Source organism: Marmota flaviventris, chromosome 16, assembly GCF_047511675.1.
Source record: "Marmota flaviventris isolate mMarFla1 chromosome 16, mMarFla1.hap1, whole genome shotgun sequence".
Taxonomy (NCBI): Eukaryota; Metazoa; Chordata; class Mammalia; order Rodentia; family Sciuridae; genus Marmota; species Marmota flaviventris.
In genome coordinates, this window is record NC_092513.1 from 73,028,685 (window position 1) to 73,049,756 (window position 21,072).

At 33.8% G+C, this 21,072-nt stretch overlaps 2 protein-coding genes across 2 annotated transcripts in view; one reads left to right on the forward strand and one right to left on the reverse strand.

The window, feature by feature from the left end:
* Positions 1–21,072, forward strand: part of Cenpp (centromere protein P) — a 240,887-nt gene that overhangs the window by 50,281 nt on the left and 169,534 nt on the right. The gene's annotated exons all lie outside the window — the stretch shown is intronic.
* On the reverse strand, positions 4,282–18,576 carry Ogn (osteoglycin). Its single transcript, XM_071602774.1, has 6 exons — positions 18,333–18,576; positions 16,281–16,368; positions 10,327–10,485; positions 7,556–7,758; positions 5,839–5,934; positions 4,282–5,077 (listed from the first exon to the last, which is right to left on the reverse strand). Exons 1-6 carry the CDS (start codon positions 18,504–18,506, stop codon positions 4,907–4,909), a joined length of 891 nt encoding a protein of 296 aa, XP_071458875.1. The 5' UTR covers positions 18,507–18,576; the 3' UTR covers positions 4,282–4,906.

Below are 21,072 nucleotides of genomic sequence, written 5' to 3' on the forward strand. Positions count from 1 at the left end.
TTTAATTTTCATAAAAAACTGTTTCTCACATGTTTCTTTATGGCCTGTGTTTTTTTGTGTCCTATTCAATAAACTATTACTATATTAATTGTCATAAAGATTTATTTCTGTTTTCTTTTCAAAATTTAATAATTTAGCTCTGAAGGCTATGTATTTGATTTTTTTGTTTTTTGATATTTTTGTTGTTGTTGTTGTTTATATGTTTGTTTGTGGTACCAGGAATTGAACCCAGGGGCACTTAACCACTGAGACACATCTCTGCTCTTTTTATTTATTTATTGAACTGTCCATACTTCAATTCTTTTTCTATTTTTAGTTGTAGACAGATACATTGCCTTTATTTATTTCTTTATTTCTTTATTTATGTGGTGCTAAGGCTTGAACCCAGTGCCTTATACAAGCTAGGCAAGTGCTCTACCACTGAGCTACAACCCCAGCCCCTCTTTTTATTTTTTATTTTGAGACAAGGTCTTACTAAGTTGCTTAGGGCCTTACTAAGTTGCTGAGGCCGGCTTTGAACTTGTATTTCTCCTAAAATCTTTGCCACTTCCACCTCAGATAGAGCAATAATCTTCAGGATATATAAAAAACTCAAAAAAAGTTAACACCAGAAAAACAAATAACCCAATCAATAAATGGGCAAAGGAACTGAATAGATGCTTCACAGCAAAAGAAATACAATCGGTCAACAAATATATAAAAAAAAATGTTCAAATCTCTAACAAGTAGACAAATGCAAATCAAAACTACACTGAGATTTCATCTTACTCCAGTCAGAGTGGCAATTATCAAGAATACAAATAACAGTAAATGTTGGTGAGGATGTGGGGGAAAAGGTACACTCATATATTGCTGGTGGGACTGCAAACTGGTGCAACCACTCGGGAAAGAAGCATGGAGATTCCTCAGAAAACTTGGAATGAAACCATAGTTTGACCCAGTTATCCCAAAGGAATTAAAATCAGCATACTGCAGTGGCACAGCCACATTAATGTTTTTAGCAGCTCAATTCACAATAGCTAAGCCAGGGAACCAATCTAGGTACCTGTCAACAGATAAATGGATAAAGAGAATGTGGTACGTATACACAGTGGAACGTTACTTAGCCATAACGAAGAATGAAATTATGGCCTCTACAGTTAAATGGATGGAACTGGAGACTTATCATGCTAGGTGAAATAAATCAATCTTAAAAAAACCAAAGGCCGAATGTTCTCTCTGATATTGTGGATGGTAACACACAATAAGGGTTGGGGGGAGAATAGAGGTACTTTGGTTTAGACAAAAGGGAATAAAGGGAAGGGAGAAGGTATGGGAATAAAGGGAAGGGAGAAGGTATGGGAATAAAGGGAAGGGAGAAGGTATGGGAATAGGAAAGACAGTGGATGAATTGGACATAAGTTTCTTATGTTAGTATATGAATACATGACCATTGTAACTCCCCATCATGTACAACCACAGAATGGGAAGTTATACATTTATGTATAATATGTCAAAATATTCTACTGTTATGTATAACTAAAAAGAACACCAAAAAAATTGTAAAAAAAAAAAAGGAAGCAGCAGAGCCAAGATTTGATTCCAAGTAGTCTCCTGGCTCTGAAGTCCATGACATCCTTGGGAAAAGAACAAATCTGAAATTTGTCTGCCCAGTGTTTACCAGTCATTCTATTTTAATGTTTTATATCTCTATATAACAAATAAAATGATCTGTGTAATGAACATGTGATTCTTTTCATTGCATCTGAAGACTTAATCTTTATCATTCCACATGATTTTGCACAATGCCTGCTTTTGTAACGATTTTTTGTATTGGCAATGTTTATAGGAGCACAACTCACAATAGCTAACCTACTAGGTTAGTTTCCCTTCAACAGATGAAGAAAATGTGGTGTGTATACACAGTGGAATATTACTCAACCTTAAAAACGATTTTTATTGGTAAATGGATGGACCTGTAAACTATCATGCTAAGTGAAATAAGCCAATCCCAAGATCCAAAGATCATGTGTTCTCTCTGATATGTGTATATAACAACACAATAAGTGGAGGAGGGGAAGAATAAAATTCAGTGAATTAGACAAAGGAGAATGAAGGCAAGGGAGTTGGGATGGGAAAAGAAAAGACAGTGGAATGAATTGGACATAACTTTCCTATGTTCACATATGAATACACCTCTAGGGAAACTCCACATCATGTACAATCACAAGAATGGTATCCTAATTAGAATAAGTTATACTCCATATATGTATAATCTGTCAAAATATACTCTACTGTCATATATATTTAAAAAGTACAAATTAAATAAATAAATAAATTGAATGAACTTGAGATCCTCCTGCCTCAGCCTCCAGAACCACTAGTATTACAAGCATGTGTCACTGCACTAAGTTTGGATTAAGTTTTGTTGGTGGTGTAAGGTAAGGCATTCTTTTGCATGTGAGTATGCAGTTTTCCCAGCAGCTTATGTTGAAGAGACTGTCCTTTCTCCATTGAGTGGTCTTGATATCCCTTTTGAAAATCATTTGACCATATGTTAAGTATTTATTTTTGGACTCATTAGTCTATTTTATTGGTTATATATCTGTATTTATGACAGTATCACATTATTTTGATGACTGTAGCTTATAGTAAGTTTTGAAATTAAGGAAGTGTGAGAATTCCCTTTTTTCTCTTCAATATTCTTTTGTTTACTTGCAGTCAGTTGAGCTCCCATATAAATTTTAGAGTGAATTTTTCTATTTCTGAAAAAAAAAAATCGTGGCCTTCATAGGAATTGCTTTGAATCTGGAGATTGTATTTGTAAGGAGTAAGTCATTTTTAATTTTAAGCCTCTTTTCTTATTATCAAGAATGAAACATCTACATAATATAATGGAATCTCATTTTTACTTTATTATTTCTGCTTTTACCTTCTCGGTGGTATAATTTGTATTTTTATTTTAAGGATGTGTAGATGAAGATACAATGTTATGTCTTCTTATCTAGAAGTCCCAAAATTATTTGTTTAAGAAAATTCATTAATTCAGATTAACTACAGACTTAATTTTCTTTAATGTGTGATTTATTTCGTGGTGCTTTTCTCAGTATGTTTTATTATGAAAAGAATATAGAAAAAAAATCATTCTTCTGAAAACTAGAAACTTAACACCTCCCTAAACTCAGCCTTTTCACCAAGCCCTTGTTTATTAGGTGTGTATTCCTGGATACAGTTATAGTTTATTTTCATTGATTTATTCATGATTATGATAGTTTAAAGATGGCTATTTTCCAAATAAAATAGAACCCTTCTGTTTGGGTGGATTTTACAATATTTATTGTATGTTTAATTCCAATGTGCTTGATATTGTGCTAGGCTTCTTAGAAGATAAAGTGGTGTCCAGGCTTTTCAGTGAGCATTCAGTCAGAGAAATGGGGTAAACACACAAAATACCTATGCTCATCAATTACCACAATCAATGAATAAGTTAATAAGCATTATTAGATTAGCAATCGTGGCCTTAAGACATCACAGATGCTTAAATGAAAAAGTTTTATTTTGGCATCTACCTAGACAAATGTGGGAAGGGTCATTCTAGGTAGGGGAAAAAAACAAGTAAATGGTTAAAAATGGGAATAAGTAGGGGTTGAGGTTGTGGCTCAGTGGTAGAGCACTCACCTAGCACGTGTGAGGTGCTGGGTTCAATCCTCAGCACCACATAAAAATAAATAAAATCAATTGTGTCCAACTACAACTAAAAAAATATATTTTAAAGAAAAGAAAATATATTAAAAAAATTTTTAATGGAAATAAGTAAGTGTTCCGGGAATAGTATAATATAAAGACATACCCAATTCCAATGTATAATTTATAATGGAAATGTCATTGGTACTTTTACGTATACAGATCAGACTCATGTTTCTAAAACATGAGAATGTTGCTGAGAAGCTTTGCTACGAATTTTCAGTTTGTTTGGGTGAATGTGTGTATGTCTGGGCAGGTGGCACATGGTGTTCAGTGACCCCACAGAAGACATTTTGTTTTCATTTTTTCATCTTTGAACAAATTTATTTATGAGACCCTCATTCCTATAATGTAAAAAGAAAATATTTTGCTATTATTTCATATTTGAAAATCTGTACAGTGGAGGAATCTTATTCTCTGAGAAATGGGATAGATTTGATTTTTCTTAGAAGCTTACTGGTTTTAACTTGCTTGACTTTTTAAATGTTTTATGGTAGGCTTAGAATGTTAATATTTATATAAAAGAAAAATGTTTACTATTTAAGATTTTAATTGTATAACCACAAAGCAGAACACTGTGAACCTTTCTATATTAGGTCTTTATCAGAGAATAAAATTCTAGTTTTGGAAAATTTTGCTGAAGCATGAGACTATCTCCTTTTTCTTAGACTAAGTGAAAATATAGCTAAAATAACTGCCTTGACGGGAAGAAATCAAAGTTCCTACTTCATAATAAATAATGATGAATCATAAAAGAAAAAACATTGGAGATCACTGGGAACATTTAGCTTTTTGAAGTTTTTGGAAAATCTGCCTTAAATGTTTTTGAGATACAGTAAAGGACAGGAAAGACAGTTGAAAGTTTCTTGGACTTCTTCTCTTCCTTTATTAGTAAGGGGAGTAATAACATCCAAATGGTATTTATATAAAAACATGCCTTTTAAATGGTAGTCTAGTGTAATCAAGAGGGGTTTTCTAGTGCTGTTTAAATATTTTCACATTACATTACTTTGAACTTAAGAGATTCAGTTATGTAAGATTGTTCAAATCTTTGTTTAAAACATAAAATTCCATCTCAGTGGGATAAAAAGTTAATATTAAACCTGTATTTATGATCCTTTAGAAAATGTTTAGACAGATTATATGTATGTGTACTTTAGCTTACAAGCTGTATTGATAGTGATTAAAAGTATGACCCTATAGGTAGTCTTTTTAAGCAAATAAAACTGTTTGGATGCTTTCCCAGGATGATTGGGTTGCCCTCCAGGCGAATCTCTTCGATCCGATCCCGAATGTAACGAGTGTCATTAGCCTTGCAGAATGTATCATCTGTAATTGAAGTTATGTTGTTAAACTGAAAAACAAAAGAAATAAAAATTGATCATAAATCTGAAATCAACCATCTGTTGCTATGTAGTAGGATCCCATGGAATATTTTTTCAAAAAAGTGTATCTCATGATAATAAAACTGTGCAGTCTGAGCACCCCTTTTTAAGTGTACAATGATATTTTGGAAGAATAGACTATCAATTATTAAAAAGTAATTTTTGTGTAGCACAAAGTTCTGAATGTAAATAGGCTTATATAAAATGGAGAAAGTATCCTATTCTAGAGTGTCACTTCCAAAAATGTACTGTGTCCTTAGGTATTCTCTAAGGAAGTAACGTAACGCAAGTTGGAATTCTTAGGATTCTGAAAAAACAATTTCAGTTTTTTGTTTTCATTCCTCCTTCACTTTTGCATTCCCTACTTGATGTTGTACTTAGAAATGTTTACCTGTTTGGAGAAAGAGACATGAATTAGAGGTCCCAGTGCCCCCTCACTGTAAGTCCATGTGTTAAGATTAGCTAAGAGATGCCAAGTGTACATTGGACACAAATTTCACTTAAGAGCATTCTTTACACCTGTAGTGGGTGTAACCAGTGGCTGATCTGGTTCTAATCTCAGCTTCTGGGCAGGAAGGTTCATTTGACTAAATATTAATACTTTTGATGAACATTGAGCTATTGCACTGCCGTAGTCATCTAACCGTAATTTACAAGTGACTTTCCCAGTGAATTTTAAGAATGACCCATAAGTACTCAAAGCCAGAGATTGTAATAAGAGCAATTATACCTGAAGATGAATTATACGTAGACTTTCTGGTAAGTTAGGAGGCACAGATTCCAGGGAATTATGGTCCAGGTAGAGGAAGGAGAGATTATTCAATTTCTGAAAGGAAAATTTAGTTGGAGTGTTATTGAGGTTTGTGTATTCCTTCACTGGATTCAAGCAATTTCTATAAAAGAATATTGGTATGAACACATATCAATAGTACATATGCTTGGTATGATAGTTTCTTGTTTTGGTCATCACTGTTTGGCTTCACAACTAGTGTATTTTGGTCCTTTATGGCCTTTATGATGACCAGCAAAGCTCTGCTTCTTACCTCAAGTTTCTGTCCATTCATCTCATCTCTGAATACCAAGCTTTGATGCCATGATCTTTCTGGGCCCTTTGAATTTGTCCTGGAAACAGCTTAATGAGTTCACTTACTGTGGGAAATTGCTTTTTGGATCCTGATGCTGTCCTAACCTCTCTTGATCTTCTGAAGCTTCCCATTTCAACTCCACCAACTTGTAGTGAAGCAGTCACACCTAACAGATGTATGTTGAGCAACATGTTTCCTGAAGCAATTTATGAAACACTTAACTTGCTATGGCTTTTTCCATAAGGAATTCATGTTGGGTTACTCTTCGTGAACACTAACTCATTAAAGTGTATAATTATATACTATAGTTTTCCTAGATATTGCTGTTTTACCTTAACTTTGATATGCATTCTGTATCAGATCTTGCTAATTCTTTTCTGTACTATTAAATTCCTTTGTAAAAGCATCCTGCTTTTCCAACATATGGGTAACAAGCACCTATATTCCCAGTGGGTCTCATTTATGTGAATTATAGTAACCTTATTTTACTAGTATCTGTTATAATCCTAGGGCATTTAGCAAAGCTACAAAAAGGCCAAATTTATCATTTTCATTCAAGTTGTCATGAATCCTCTCTATATGTGTAAAACCACAAGTACTTGAAACATTCCTCACCCCCTGCCCCCATAAGGAGTCTCACTATCTTGCCTAGGCTGGCCTTAAACTCCTGGGCTCAAATGAGTCTCCTGCTGCAGCATTCCAAATAATATCGACTATAGGCATGTGATACTGTGCCCAGCTCAACATTTTTTTGTTTTTTAATGAAATGTTGATTATCTGGTAAGTATTTAGTACGCCAATTATTCAAAGATGCCCTACTTAAATTTATATCTTGAAATTACAAGTTTTAAGAAGTGAGTATGCTTTTAAAAAGTCTGCTAAAAGCCTCTTAACTTCTGAGTTCCTTATCAGAAACATATCGGGAACTCTGATCTAACTTTAAAATCTCTCTTAAAATTGAAAAAGGAGATCTTAAATATAAACAAAAAGGGAAGAGAAGTGAAATATTTTAACATTTTTCAAGAGACTATACATTTATGGACACATTATACATTGTATAATGTATAATGGCTCTTTGTTATGAAAGAAATATCTTCATTTATTTCATCAAAATAGTCTTAAATAGTCATCCAAACAAAATCTGCATGAGGTGTCACACCCCTGTCATCTCAGCAACTCTGGAGTCTGAGGTAGGAGGATCATTTGAACCCAGGAGTTCAAGGCTGGCAAGATAGCAAGAGCATTTCAAAAAAAGAAAGAAAGAAAAAATAAGTAATCAAAACAGAATTACTGACCAAAGTTTCTCTCTCTTTTGATATTTTATCGCTGATACTGTGTTCAGCCATATGATGAAATACTTACTTTGAATGTATTTGCTTTGATCCCTCTGCTCTTGATTTTGTTGTATTTTGCATTAAATAAAGTAAGCTTTGGAGGAAGAACTGGAAGTTTCAGTAGTTGATTTTCAGCAAGCGAAAGCTCTTCTAACAGAGAAAGTTTTGAAAAAGTACCATCTTCTATGTCTTCTATCAAGTTTCCCGTAAAATCAAGTCTTCTTAAGTTAGCTTGAGGGGGAAAAAAAAAATCTTGTTGTTGCCTGAAGAAAGCATTTGTTTAACGGATCACATCTTTTCTTTAGTGCCTACTAGAGTGTCTGCTCAGGAAAGTTTACTGTTGTTATCATTTGTGTGGATGGTGCTAAGAATTGAACTTCAGGTCTTGCACATGCTAGTCAATCTCTACTATGTGATACATCTCAAGCTGCATCAGTAGAATTTTGTTGAACACCGAATATCTCTTTGTGTCTAACGATAATGCTTTGTCTAACTGCAGTCCAAGAATCTCAGGTTTGGAAGAGATTTTAAGTAGTCTTTCCATATATTTGAATTTCTCAGGATGCATAGGCAGATTGAAATAAATTCTTATTGCAAATCATGGGAAGTAAGCATAACATTAGATTGACTGGAATCATGTAATTAGTGCTTTTGAAAAAATTTTTTGGCCAGCACATTGCATTGTAATTGTGGGTATGTTACCTTAATCTCTCTAAGCCTTATTACTTAAGTGTTTCCTGATTTGTAACAGTCATGCAGATTGAGAGATTGAGAAATTCAGTGTGCATATGTATGTGCATATCACTTTTTCCAAGATGATTGAGAAATACAGTTGGTACTCATTCATATTAGTTTTTCTCCTCCCCCTGTGGTACTAGGAATGGAACCCAGGGGTATTCTACCACTGAGCCATATCCCCAGCCCTTATATTTTATTTAGAGACAGGGTCTAACGAGTTGCTTAAGGCCTCACTAAGTTGCTAAGACTGCTTTTAAACTCACAATCCTCCTGTTTCTGGGATTACAGGTGTGCACAACCACACCTGGTGTGCACATTTCCAGCTCTTTTTAAATTTTCAAATTTTGAGACAAGGTCTTGCCAACTAGCTGAAGCTGGCTTTAGACTTGTGTTCCTCCTACCTTGACTTTCCAAGTAGCTGGAATTACAAGTATGTACCACTGTGCCAGGCCACAATAGTCATCTCTATAATGTTGCTACAAATATTAAATTAATGAAAACTGAACCATTGCTCCTAGGGGAATTACAAGGTTAGGTTTCCATGAGCCTTTAGTCAGTTATTTTTGTCAACCAGTTGCTGCTGTTATGTGTTTTTATTTAAAGATAATTTGTTTAATGTACAATGTTGGCTCATTAACATTGCACTATTACCTTATGCCTGAATGTAGTTTATTGGGCACATGTATTTTCTCTGTAAAGCATATCACAGCCTTCCTGCACTTAGAAATGCTATGGAGCACTGCAGCACTAGTCTTGGGCTCTTTTCAACAGTAAAATTATCAATAAAAAGGATAAAACTACAGAAAACATGTCACTAAATAGACTGAATAAGCATTTATTTACAGTATGAGAGTTGAAATCAGAAGAGAGTTTTGCTTTGTTCAGCCTCAGCTGGGGATGCTCATTTTAAATAACTCAATTTTTTTTTTTGCTGCTCCATTTGTATCTGCTAATGATCACGAAAGTATCATGTGTATTGATTTGGAGGTTACAAAAAGACATTAGCAAGTAGGTTAATTTGCAAATAAGGGATCCCAAATCATGAGGATGAAATGTACTTCATTCCACAGTTGGGAGATACTACTGGCAGCATGAATGCAGTTATAGTTAATACAGTAAATGTATAATGAGGTCAGTGCACATTCCTATGTGTGTGTGATTTTTTTAGTATATATATATATATTTTTAATTGTAGATGGACACAATACCTTTTATTTTATTTATTTATTTTTATGTGGTACTGAGGATCGAACCCAGGGTCTTGCATGTGCTAGGCAAGCACTCTACCACTGAGCTACAGAGTCTAAGAAACTGACAAGAAATCAATGATCCAATGAGGTTTTATACTGAAGAGGTAGAGCCTTCTGCTATACAAATGATAACACCCTTGTTGGGTTAAGGTTTAATAGGAATCCAGGAGTTTAACATCATTAATGACCTGGGAAAGTTAAATGCCACTATTTGCAACAAAGAAGTTTGGTTCTTTTTAATGATGATGCCTGGCCTCTGCCACATCCTGGATTAGAACCTCTGGGAAATACAGCTTTGTATTAGTATTTTAAAAATACTTGCCCAGATATTTTTAATATATAGCCAGGTTTGTAAAACATGAGTTAAAATGAAGAAAAGCAGTTCCTGTGCTTTCACAGAAAAGGTGGAATATAAAACATTATGGTTAGAGAAGTATTGTAGTTATGTTGATGGTGCTCACTATCTGAAGCAATGGATCCATCCTTCCTTCCTTTTTCTTTTTAGAAGTTCTGGAGATTGAACCCAGAGCTTGATGCATGCTAGGCAAGCTCTCAGCCACTGAGCTATACTCTCAGTCTGCAAAGTGGATCTTGAGTTATGAGGGTTGAAAAATTACTGCTGTTCGTTTGTTAGGCTGTTGACACAGACATCAATCACCAGTAAAGAAAGATGACAGAGAAAGTCAGAGTGGAAAGAATATTTACCAACAAACCAGTCATTTTTGTGACAACTCCATATGTGGCAGGCTATAAGTATGTACAAATTTCTTTATAGGAGTTAGTACTACTATCATATTTAAACTTAACTTACGCATGTCTGCGAAATCTTTAGCAGTCAGCTTTTTAATTTTATTGAATCGTGCATAAAGATAGGCTGATTCCTTTGGCAAGGGTGGTACAGCATCGATGTCAACTTCTTCACAGTACACAGAGCCACTTAAACAAACACATAAGAGGCACGTGGGCATTTCTAAATTGGGAAACAAAGTCATGAAAGTATAAAAAGCAGTTTGAAAATATTTAGCCTCTAGTGCTAAAATTGTTGGTATTAAAAATGTTACTATTAATTTGAAAAGGTATTTGACAGAATCATAGATGATAGTAGTAAGCATATTTATTTAGTAATGGTAGCCAGTGACCTACATTGTGCTTGATAATTAGAATTTTTAAGGTCTAAAAAAAATTTAAATCTATAAATTTATTTCAGATTGGTGACAGTGACTAAAGTCTTTAGAAATCACTAGTTGAATGAGCAAAATATTAATTTGAAAATTAAAAGTCATCACAGGCACTGTTCAGATACCAGGTCTGAATTCTACTTGAGTTGCCTCGGGGTAACTTGGGAAGTTATTTGTGCCCCAACTCGTTGATTTCATTTATTTATCCCACCTTTTTCTTTTAACCTGGAGCAGTTCCTTAGTCTTTGTTTTTTGTATCATTTTTGAAGAGTGAAAACCCTCCATCCCCTGCTGTCCCCTGACATTTATTTTGCAGAATTTCTTTGTATTAGGGTTTGTCTGAGAATTTCATTTTTTGGCTGGAATACCTTGAAAATGGCGTTGTGTCCTCAGTGTTGCGTATCAGGAGACACTTGGTATCTGTCTCTCCTGATAATGTTTTTGGTCATATGGCTAAAATGGGTCTGCCATGTTTCTCACTCTGTAAGGTTACTATTTTTCATCTTGTAATTAATAATATCTTTTGGAAAAGTACTTTGAGACAAAAACAAAAAAAATTTGATGTGTTGTCAAACTTTTATCCATTGTTTTAGGATGCATCAATAATTCTTAACTGAATGATTTTTTTTTTTTTTTTTTTTGAACCAGAGATTGAACTCAGGCATTCAACCACTGGTCCACATCCCCAGACCTATTTTGTATTTTATTTAGTGACAGGGTCTCACCGAGTTGCTTATGCCTCACCATTGCTGAGGCTGGCTTTGAACTCACGATCCCCTTGTCTCAGCCTCCTGAGCCACTGGGATTACAGGCATGTGCCACTGTTCCAGGCCCGACTCATTCCTTATTAGGATAGTTGCCAAGTAGCGAGTATCTAATTGCATCATCCCTTGTGTTTTTGTTAGTTGGTGTTCTGCTGTAAAGTGGACCATTCTTTTCCTATTTATTTTTTATATCAATATGAATTCATGAATTTTCTATTCATGAGTCATAATCAGTTACCATCATGTTTGTTTTAATAATCAAATTGTCATGGATTAGCCGGCGTTTTTTTTTTTTTTTAAGCTTTTTCTCCCACAATTTTTTATGGCTAATTGAGTAAATTCATATATTTAAATTGTACAATTTGTATTTGACATATGTATGTACCCACAAGACTTTCACTCTAATTGAGACAATTGATATATCCATCCCCACCCCCAAATTTTTTCATGCCCCTTATCATACCTTTCTCCCACTCTTGTTGCCAAGCAACCACTGATCTGCTTTCATTACTTTGAATTTAGGAGAATTTTATAAGAAAAGAATAATTTAGCACAATTCACAATAGCAAGACTGTGGAACCAACCTAGATGCCCTTCAATAGACGAATGGATTAAAAAAAAATGTGGCATTTATACACAATGGAGTATTACTCTGCATTAAAAAAATGACAAAATCATAGAATTTGCAGGGAAATGGATGGCATTAGAGCAGATTATGCTAAGTGAAGCTAGCCAATCCCTAAAAATCAAATGCCAAATGTCTTCTTTGATATAAGGAGAGTAACTAAGAACAGAGTAGGGATGAAGAGCATGAGAAGAAGATTAACATTAAACAGGGATGAGAGGTGGGAGGGAAAGGGAGAGAGAAGGGAAATTGCATGGAAATGGAAGGAGACCCTCAGGGTTATACAAAATTACATACAAGAGGAAGTGAGGGGAAAGGGAAAAATAATACAAGGGGGAGAAATGAATGACAGTAGAGGGGGTAGAGAGAGAAGAGGGGAGGGGAGGGGAGGGGAGGGGAGGGGGGATAGTAGAGGATAGGAAAGGCAGCAGAATACAACAGACACTAGTATGGCAATATATAAATCAATGGATGTGTAACTGATGTGATTCTGCAATCTGTATATGGGGTAAAAATGGGAGTTCATAACCCACTTGAATCAAAGTGTGAAATATGATATATCAAGAACTATGTAATGTTTTGAACAACCTACAATAAAAATTAAAAAAAAAAGAATAATTCACTATATATTCTTTTGTCTGGCTTCTTTCACTCCACATAGTTATTTTGAGATTCAACCATTGTTGAGTGTATCAGTGATTCATTCCTCTTTATTACTTATTATTTCATTGTCTAAGTGTATACAATCAGTACATCGGCTCTTATAGACATTTGGGTCAGGTTTTGGCCATTTCTAAGAAAGCTTCTGTGAACACTTACACACAGATTTTTGTAGACTTAATTCTTTCATTTCTCAAGTACATACCAAGAAATGGAATGACTGGATTGTATTATGAGTGTAAGTTTTATCTTTTGAAGAAAGTCTTCAACTATTTTCTAAGGGACTATGCCATTTTTAACATTTCCACCACAATGTATGAGAACTCTAGTTGCTGTATATCCTTATCAACATTTGATATGGTCAGTCTTTTTAATTTTAGCCTTCAAGTAGAGTGTGTTGTGGTATGTCATTATGTAATTTGCATTTCCCTAATCACAAGTAATATTGAACATTTTTTTATGTACTTATTTGACATCCACAAATTTTCCTTGGTAAAGTGTCTATTCATATGTTTTGCTTATTTTTTAACTGGATTTTTGTACAATTATTGACTTGTAGGATTATGTATTCTAGATATAAGTCATTTGTCACGTTTATGTTTTATAAATGTTTACCCCAGTTGTAACTTTTTATTTTTTGTCAGTGTCTTTTGAAATACAAATATTTTAAATTTTAATGAATGATTCCTTTATGTACATATTTTTTGTTGTTGCTATTGTTTTTATGAACTATTTGGTAGTCCCTGTGTTAGCTTTCTGTCACGGTGGCAAAACACTTGAGAGAATCAACTTGAAGAAAGATTTATTTTTGGCTCACAGTTTCAGAGGTTTCAGTCCATGGTCAGTTGTTGGCACAATTCCTTTTGGGTCTATGACAAGGCAGAACATCATGGCAGGGAGAATGTGGTGGAGCAGAGCTGCTCACCTCATAGTCTCCAGGAAGCAGAGAGAGAAAGAGGATGGGCCCAGGGTCCCAATATACCCTCAAAGGGCACACCCCTAAATCCCTCCCATTAGGCCCCACTGCCTAAAGTTTCCATCCCTCCTAATAGTGCCATCAGCTTGGGAAGCTATCTTTAACACATGAATTTTGGGGGCACATTTTTAGATTCAAACTACAACAATCACTAAGATTTTAATCCCCCCCCCCCCCACCACCACCACCACAAGTTGTATAGTTTAAGCTCTTTACATTTAGGCACTGGTCCATTTTGAGTTAACTTTTATGGTAAATATGGTAATAAAAAAGGTTAATGTCTTTTTTCTCTGTTATGGCTGCTGGTATTTCAACATAATTTTGGGGAAAGATTAACCTTTCCCCCACTGATTTGTGTTGGCAAATTTTCAAAAACTGGTTCACCGTATTGTATAAACCCTTGGATTTTTATTTTGTTCCATTGATGTTTTTAAAATTTTATTTTTACACCAATACCACAATATCTTGATTCTTGTACTTTTATAAGTCTTGCTATGATGTCGTATAAATTCTCCAACTTTATTCTTCTTCAACATTGTTTTGAGTATTATAGGTGCTTTGTATATCCATATAAATTTTATTTTTTATTTTTTGTACTAGGTATGGAACCCAGGGGCACTCATATACTGAGCTACATCCCTAACCCTTTTTATTTTTATTTTGAGACAGGATCTTGCTAAGTTGCCAAGGCTGGCTTCAAACTTGTTATCCTCCTGTCTTAACTGCCAAAGTTGCTGGGATTAAAGGCATATGCCACTACAACTGCCTTTTTCCATACAAATTTAGACACAGCTTTTAATTTAAAATAAAATCTTGAAAAAGCCTGTTAGAATTTTGATTGGAGTTGTATTTATGTTTGGGGAAAATTGATATCTTGATTGTTATTAAGTATTCCAGACTTTGAACACAATATATTTCTCCACATATTTAAATCTTCTTTAATTTCTCTCAATAGTATTGTCTGACTTTCAGTGTATAGGACTTATATATATTTTCTACATATTTACTTGTGTATTTCATACATTATGATGAATTTTTTAAAAATATTATACACATCTATTATTCTTTGAGAAAGTCTTTATTTTTTTAGCCTAGAAAGATGTCCCAGACAAATCTTGCATTTTCCCTACCTCAATCCTAAAGTGAGTTCTCTCTTCAAAAAGTACTGGTTCTTTTTAGTGCAGAATGGTATTAGAAACCAAGATCTCGGTTCTGGGTGTGCCCATTGCTGTTGGAATCTCATCATTCCCAGCTTGCAAAAGTTTAATGGAATCAAATGTAATGATCTTTTCTGTTAATATATCTGAACTTTGAGATGTTCGCCACACAGGGTGCCTTCTAGTGCATGTATTTTCATCATAAACATTTGGATCCCTAATCTACTTGGAGTATGGTTTTTGTTTTTTGTTTTTGTCTAAAGTATGAATCTAATTATATCCCTTTTCAAATGGATGTGTAGTTTTACCAGCTCCAGTTTTTTAAAAAATATTTATTTTTTAGTTGTAGTTGGTCATAATACCTTTATTTAATTTATTTTTTATGAGGTGCTGAGGATCGAACCCAGGGCCTCACACCTGCTAGGCGAGTGCTCTACCACTGAGCCACAACCCCAGCCCCAGCCCCAGCCCCAGTTTTTTTTAAAAGTACCATTTTTGTGTCAGTGATTTAAGTTGGTACTGTGTGCTACATTTCTATCTATTCATGCACTAGGATTCACAATTTTTAAATTATAATATGTTTTAATGTGTGGTAGGTCTCATTCTGCATATACCAGACATTGTTCAGTGCTTCCCCCTGTGTTTGTGCATGTTTTTCCATATGAACTTTAGAATCTGTTTTTCCAGCTTTTATAAGTTTTTAGTAATTTTAGTGAACTTAGAGATAACTGCCATTTTTATGATATTGAGTCATCCTATCTAAGAACAAGGAATGACCATTTGTCCAAGTCTGCTTTTCCTAAGGTACTTTAAGATGTATTTTCTGCTTGGTTCATTTTAAATTTATTGTAGCATTATAGAAATTAATGTGTATTTTTCATGATTTTGTATGAAATAATGTTCTATTTTAGAGCAGGGATAAACGGAATACATAGGAACTATTAAATGGAACTTATTTTACTATAAGTTCTCTATTAGTTTAATGGAAATGGACATTTTAGTTAATTATAAAAAGAGCCATTTCTCTTCCGTGAGTTTCTTGAAGCCAAGAATTACATTTTATTTACCTTACCCTGAGGCTGTGCATTGTATTCAGGAAATGATTAATCTTTAAGTATTTCTGGAATTGATTTCATTTGGGTATAAACATACATTCTGCAGATGGTAAGCTTGGACTAAGCTTTGGTTGTTCTTGAATGCTCCTGTTCCATATTCTCATTCATAGTGTGCAGTGACAAATGATTGCACTCCCAATAATTTGCTTGTCTTTACCACTGGAGCTAAAATTTCAGTTTGCATTTACTGTTATCTTGAGGTAATTTTTTATTACTATAAGATAAAGTTCCTGCAGTTATTTTTCAAGGTTCTTTTAGAAAAAATTAGATTATAGACTATTTGTACTTACCATCATTTTCTTTCTTGGGGGGTAATAATGTTACAGCTTCGTCTTTTTGTACCTGAAGACTTTTCTCATCAGGTATTATCATATTTTCCTATTGGAGAAATAATAGTTTGTTATCAGGTGTGATGAGGTCTAAATTTGACTGTCAACCCAGGTGTCACAGAGAGTGTTTATCTTCTCATAATCACAATTTCTTTTGTGTTCTGTTAGCATTTTTTACATAATTTCATTTCATAATTTATTACATTATAATATAAATGTGTTTTTACCCTAGACTGTGAGCCCCTGGAGTAAAAGAACCAGATTATTTTTTTATTTTTGTATTTGCAATGGCTGAACTCAGTACTTAGTAAATGTTGAATCCATTGAAATTCCTAGTGGAAACTTGGAGAGAATTCTACAAATGGGAATGACAGTTTTTTTGAGGTGAAACTATTTCATGTGGTTCTTGTCTTAGTTCCTCTTATCAGATTCTACCATTTTGAGCAAGAGGTGCACCAGAGCTCCCTGAAGCCACATGAGTGAAGTATTGTGTAAGCTTCTTCTGTCTCTTTTAGGGTTGAACCTTTAATTACCTACATGTCTCCTTGAAGCCCTGACCTTCAGAGCCCCTTTATTCTGGCCTTCTGTGGTACTCAAACCACTGGCCTAAGCTGTCAACTCTGGGGAACTGGAGTCCCTAACATTGACCTTCCTCTCTATTCTCAGAGAGTATGTTTTCAGCCATTGAAGTGTAGCATATTATGTGGGGTCCTATTCTTTCCACTCGTTGTAAGTGTGCTTCACTTTATCTCAGTCATCACTCCTGGCCTTGCCTTCCTTGGTCTTCATTTTTTCATCTGTGCTGGCTGCCTCCCCTACCCCCTGTCCCATTGAATTCTCTTTCATTCCACAAAATTTAGTCTACATGTTTAGACTGAAAAACTGCTAAAACCCTGTAACGAGAAGAAGCAGAGAGAAAGTTATCTCTAAACTTTTTAAGAATCAGGGAATTTGAAAGTGTTCTTATAATTGATTGATGGATTCAAATTATCCAAGTGAGCCAATTGCTTATATTTAGCTTATATTATGATGGGGTGCCGCTTCTTTTTTAATTTGTAACTATGACTGGAAATACCAATATTTTCTGTCATAATCATGGACAAAAATAATACCAGTATATCAACTTAACTGCATTAGAAGAAAGAAACAATGGTATTAACATTTGCTTATTCTGTGCGAAAAGAAAAGTAATTTAACTAGTCAGTCTTAAAATCTTCACCCTCTGGTTTATAGCAGAGAAGAACTTATCCAGCAACCAATTTTATTATATTTTTGGCTACATTTCTGGTTTTCCATTGTATGTGTGTATGTGTGTATGACGCATACAATGGGCAACAGATAGTTATGTGCTATGTAACTTTTTCCTTAACCAATATTCATTTCTGTGTGCCAAGAAAACCACAAATAATTACATTGCTTGAAGGTGAGATGTGAATGATGTGTTATAGAAACTCTTCTTGTAGAATGTTAACTCAATAACAGTTGCAGATCCTTGCAAACTGATATAGAGTCTAAACTGCTAAAACTGATTTAAAAGAAAGCCCCTATGAATTTGTTTTTCAATTTTTGGTACTTTGTGTAGTTGACATAACCAGTGCTCTTCTGGTCATTTCCTTGAACCATTTTTTCCCAAAATAATAAACTAAGCTAAGAATTCATCTTTATTCTCATTAATTTATTTTTTAGGCAGTAAAATATGCAAATATAGGGCATTGAATAACATAATATATAAATTGCAACTGGTCGGAGATCATCTTTAAAGTTTAGTTTCCCTTAAATTTTATTTTTTGTTTACTATAGCAACTATTTGGTTACTATAAGTAGTATTTATTAATTTGGAAGTCATGCATGTTCTAAAAGTATAATCTCAGGGGACAATTATTATGAATTACTTTTAACCATTTAAAATGCTTTTCATTTCCCCTTACTTTATCAGATAAATTGAAGAAAAACAAAATGTACATTTAAATGGGTACTATTTTAGAAGGTAAATTTAGAATAGAAATAAAATACCTTAATATTTTTTCCATCCAGGTATTTATCCTCATAATCTTGGCTAAATATGGTTTCTTCCAAGTTATCTGTTCCATACTCATGGGTGATGCCTGAGTCCTGCTGAGCTGGTGGTGCTGGCTCTGTCAGAGGCATGAACAGTAACAGGAGCAGTGTAGACTGCACAGTCTTCATTTCAGCAGAAATCAAGGTGACTGGAAGTTAATAAACCAGTGGCCTGCAGACTGTGGGACAAAACTCTGCTTTTCCCTGGAAATAAAAATGCAGACCATCGAAGCAATATTTAAAAGCTTAGAGGATGTTTTGGCAGAGTGTACGCAGTAGGGGCCAGAGAACAAGTATTTAACCCTTAGTGATCTTTAATTAGATACTAGCAGTTTGCATGTATCAGTAAACATTCTGAAAAATAGTTTTAGAAAGTTTTATTTATTGTCTATCAAAGATTTAAGAGAGGTTGATAATTTAAGTTTCTTAATAATTAAGAGCCTTCAATAGAGGTACTTGTATACAATGAAATATTTTTTAGGATACCTGTAGTAGAAATAGTTAAATGAAGACCCAAGATCTGTCTCATGTGAGTTAAAAATATCATATTTCAACTTTGCTGCTTTATAAGAACTCTTGATTTTGCTTTTTGAAACAAGTTCCTAGAAAAAATTTAAAACTTAAATCTTAATTTCATATCATGTAGTCATTAATACTTACAGAATATAGAGTTTTGTAAATTTAATAGATTATCACTATTTTTAATTAATAATAAGGTCTTTTCAGTTTAAACTATGAAAACTGCAACAATAGTATTGTAGACTAGAGGAAATGCAGTGTTTAATCAAGGAACTTTGAGGAACATACTGGAAAGGATTCTTTTAGATTCACCAGTGTATTTTATCTGGTGGGCAGATATTTCAGATTATTTCTTAAGTAACTTCAGAATCATACAGAGTTGCTGATGCTACATTATAGATGCCAATTTCTCAAAAATCCAGTGATTGAAAATTAAGAATAAAATGAGTTTGTGAGTTTTGTAACACCCAGTTCTTATCTGCCTCAATATTAAGTTATGTAATGTAATGATAGATGAAAATAATTGTTAAAAATTAATTGTTCAAGGTAACTGAACTTAAACACATTAGAAATGTCCTTTACATTTATTAAGACTATTAGATACATCACACTTTAGCAAATAATATTTAAAATAATATGTGGGGGAAAAAGCCTACCGTTACAGCCGTTTTGAAGTTTTTTGTGGTTTTCCTCAATAGGTGTTCATGCCTGTGCATTAGCCCCAAGTGGTAGGGCGAGTGAGGAAAGCGGTGGATTGATTTCAAACTGCTGAATAAAATTTCAGGGCCCAGCAGCTTTAAGAGAGCAGTTTCCATGTGGTAAAGATCTTTGCCAACATTCCTCCTCTAGGGTGAAATGCAGGGTGTTGTACTAGAGAACTGTGCTGGAGATGTTGGAAATCGCTGCTATCTGGCTGCTTCGACTGAATACAGACCCATGTTCTTTTTATCTTGTGTAATAATCACTAATCTTTTAGTGAATATGAGTTTATAAAATGACATAGTTACAAAAATCACAATTTTCATTTTGCTGCTTTCCCATGAGATAAAATACCTGCTTTTTGAATGAAATAGAACACTAAAACCAAAATGTGGTCTGTGCTTCTAATTTTATATGGACTAAAGGTCTTGTCCAAAGTTTTTAATTAATTTTATAGTCAGAAATATCCAATGAAATATTTAGTTTTAGCCTAATTTATTTTATAATTTGATCTTTTGGTGTTTTTGTTCCTTTATTTTAGTTACATGTAATAAAAACCCATGTATGAGAATTAGTTGTTTAAAAATAAAATTGATCTATAATTTTGGGGTTGGTAATAAAAATATTTTTGTTTGCTGAATGAATGGAACTGCATAAACTTATTTTAATATTAAATTGATTTTAAAAAGTTAAAGTGGTATTATAGGTACCATGTAAGTAACTTTGAAGATTCACTTTTTAAAACCTAGGCACTTTTATTTGTATTACTCTTTAGTGCTTTTGGCAATCAAAGTAATATTTCTTTTTTCTCTAAGGTAAAAATTTAACAAATATGAATATTTTGTTAAAATGGAACCTGAAAGAATACCAGTTTTCTTTTCTATTGAAAATTGGTTTTAGCAAATTTCAAATCAAAGTTTAGATAAACTAAAACTTTTAACACTCAAGTTTTTATTTGAATGTGAATTACTTTAATTTTAATTATGATATGCTCTGATTTTGGTTGAGATAAATTATTGATTTTATGGCTTTAAAGGTAGAGTAAACTTTTCTGAATTTTCTTTTTTATCACATTTGTTTATTTGTTCATTTATTTTGGTGATGGGGATTGTCAACCACCGAGTCACGTCCCCAGCCCTATTTTGTATTTTATTTAGAGACAGGGTCTCACTGAGTTGCTTAGCACCTTGTTGTTGCTGAGGCTGACTTCAAACTCAATATCTTCCTATCTCAGCCTCTCAAGCCAATGGGATTATAGGTGTGTGTCACCACTCCCGCCTTAAATTTATTTTTTAAAACAGTAGAGGGTCTTAAAAATATGTAATCATAAAACAGTAGATATTGATTGGTATTGTGTGGCAGGTTAATGGAGCTGAAATGTAAGCTGGATAGATATATGTCCAGATTTGGAAAACCTTGAAGTCATGGTTTCATTAATGCTACAATTTGGTACTTTGGATTACAGAAAATTATTTTG

Bases quoted from the DNA above. Each gene is read 5' to 3' on its own strand.
- Ogn (XM_071602774.1), bottom strand. From the start codon at position 18,506: ATGAAGACTGTGCAGTCTACACTGCTCCTGTTACTGTTCATGCCTCTG. The intron at 16,369-18,332 runs GTATTTTATTTC...TTTCTCCAATAG, and splicing joins TGGATGGAAAAAATATTAAG to GAAAATATGATAATACCTGA. The intron at 5,078-5,838 runs GTATAATTGCTC...TTTGTTTTTCAG, and splicing joins TACGTATAATTCATCTTCAG to TTTAACAACATAACTTCAAT.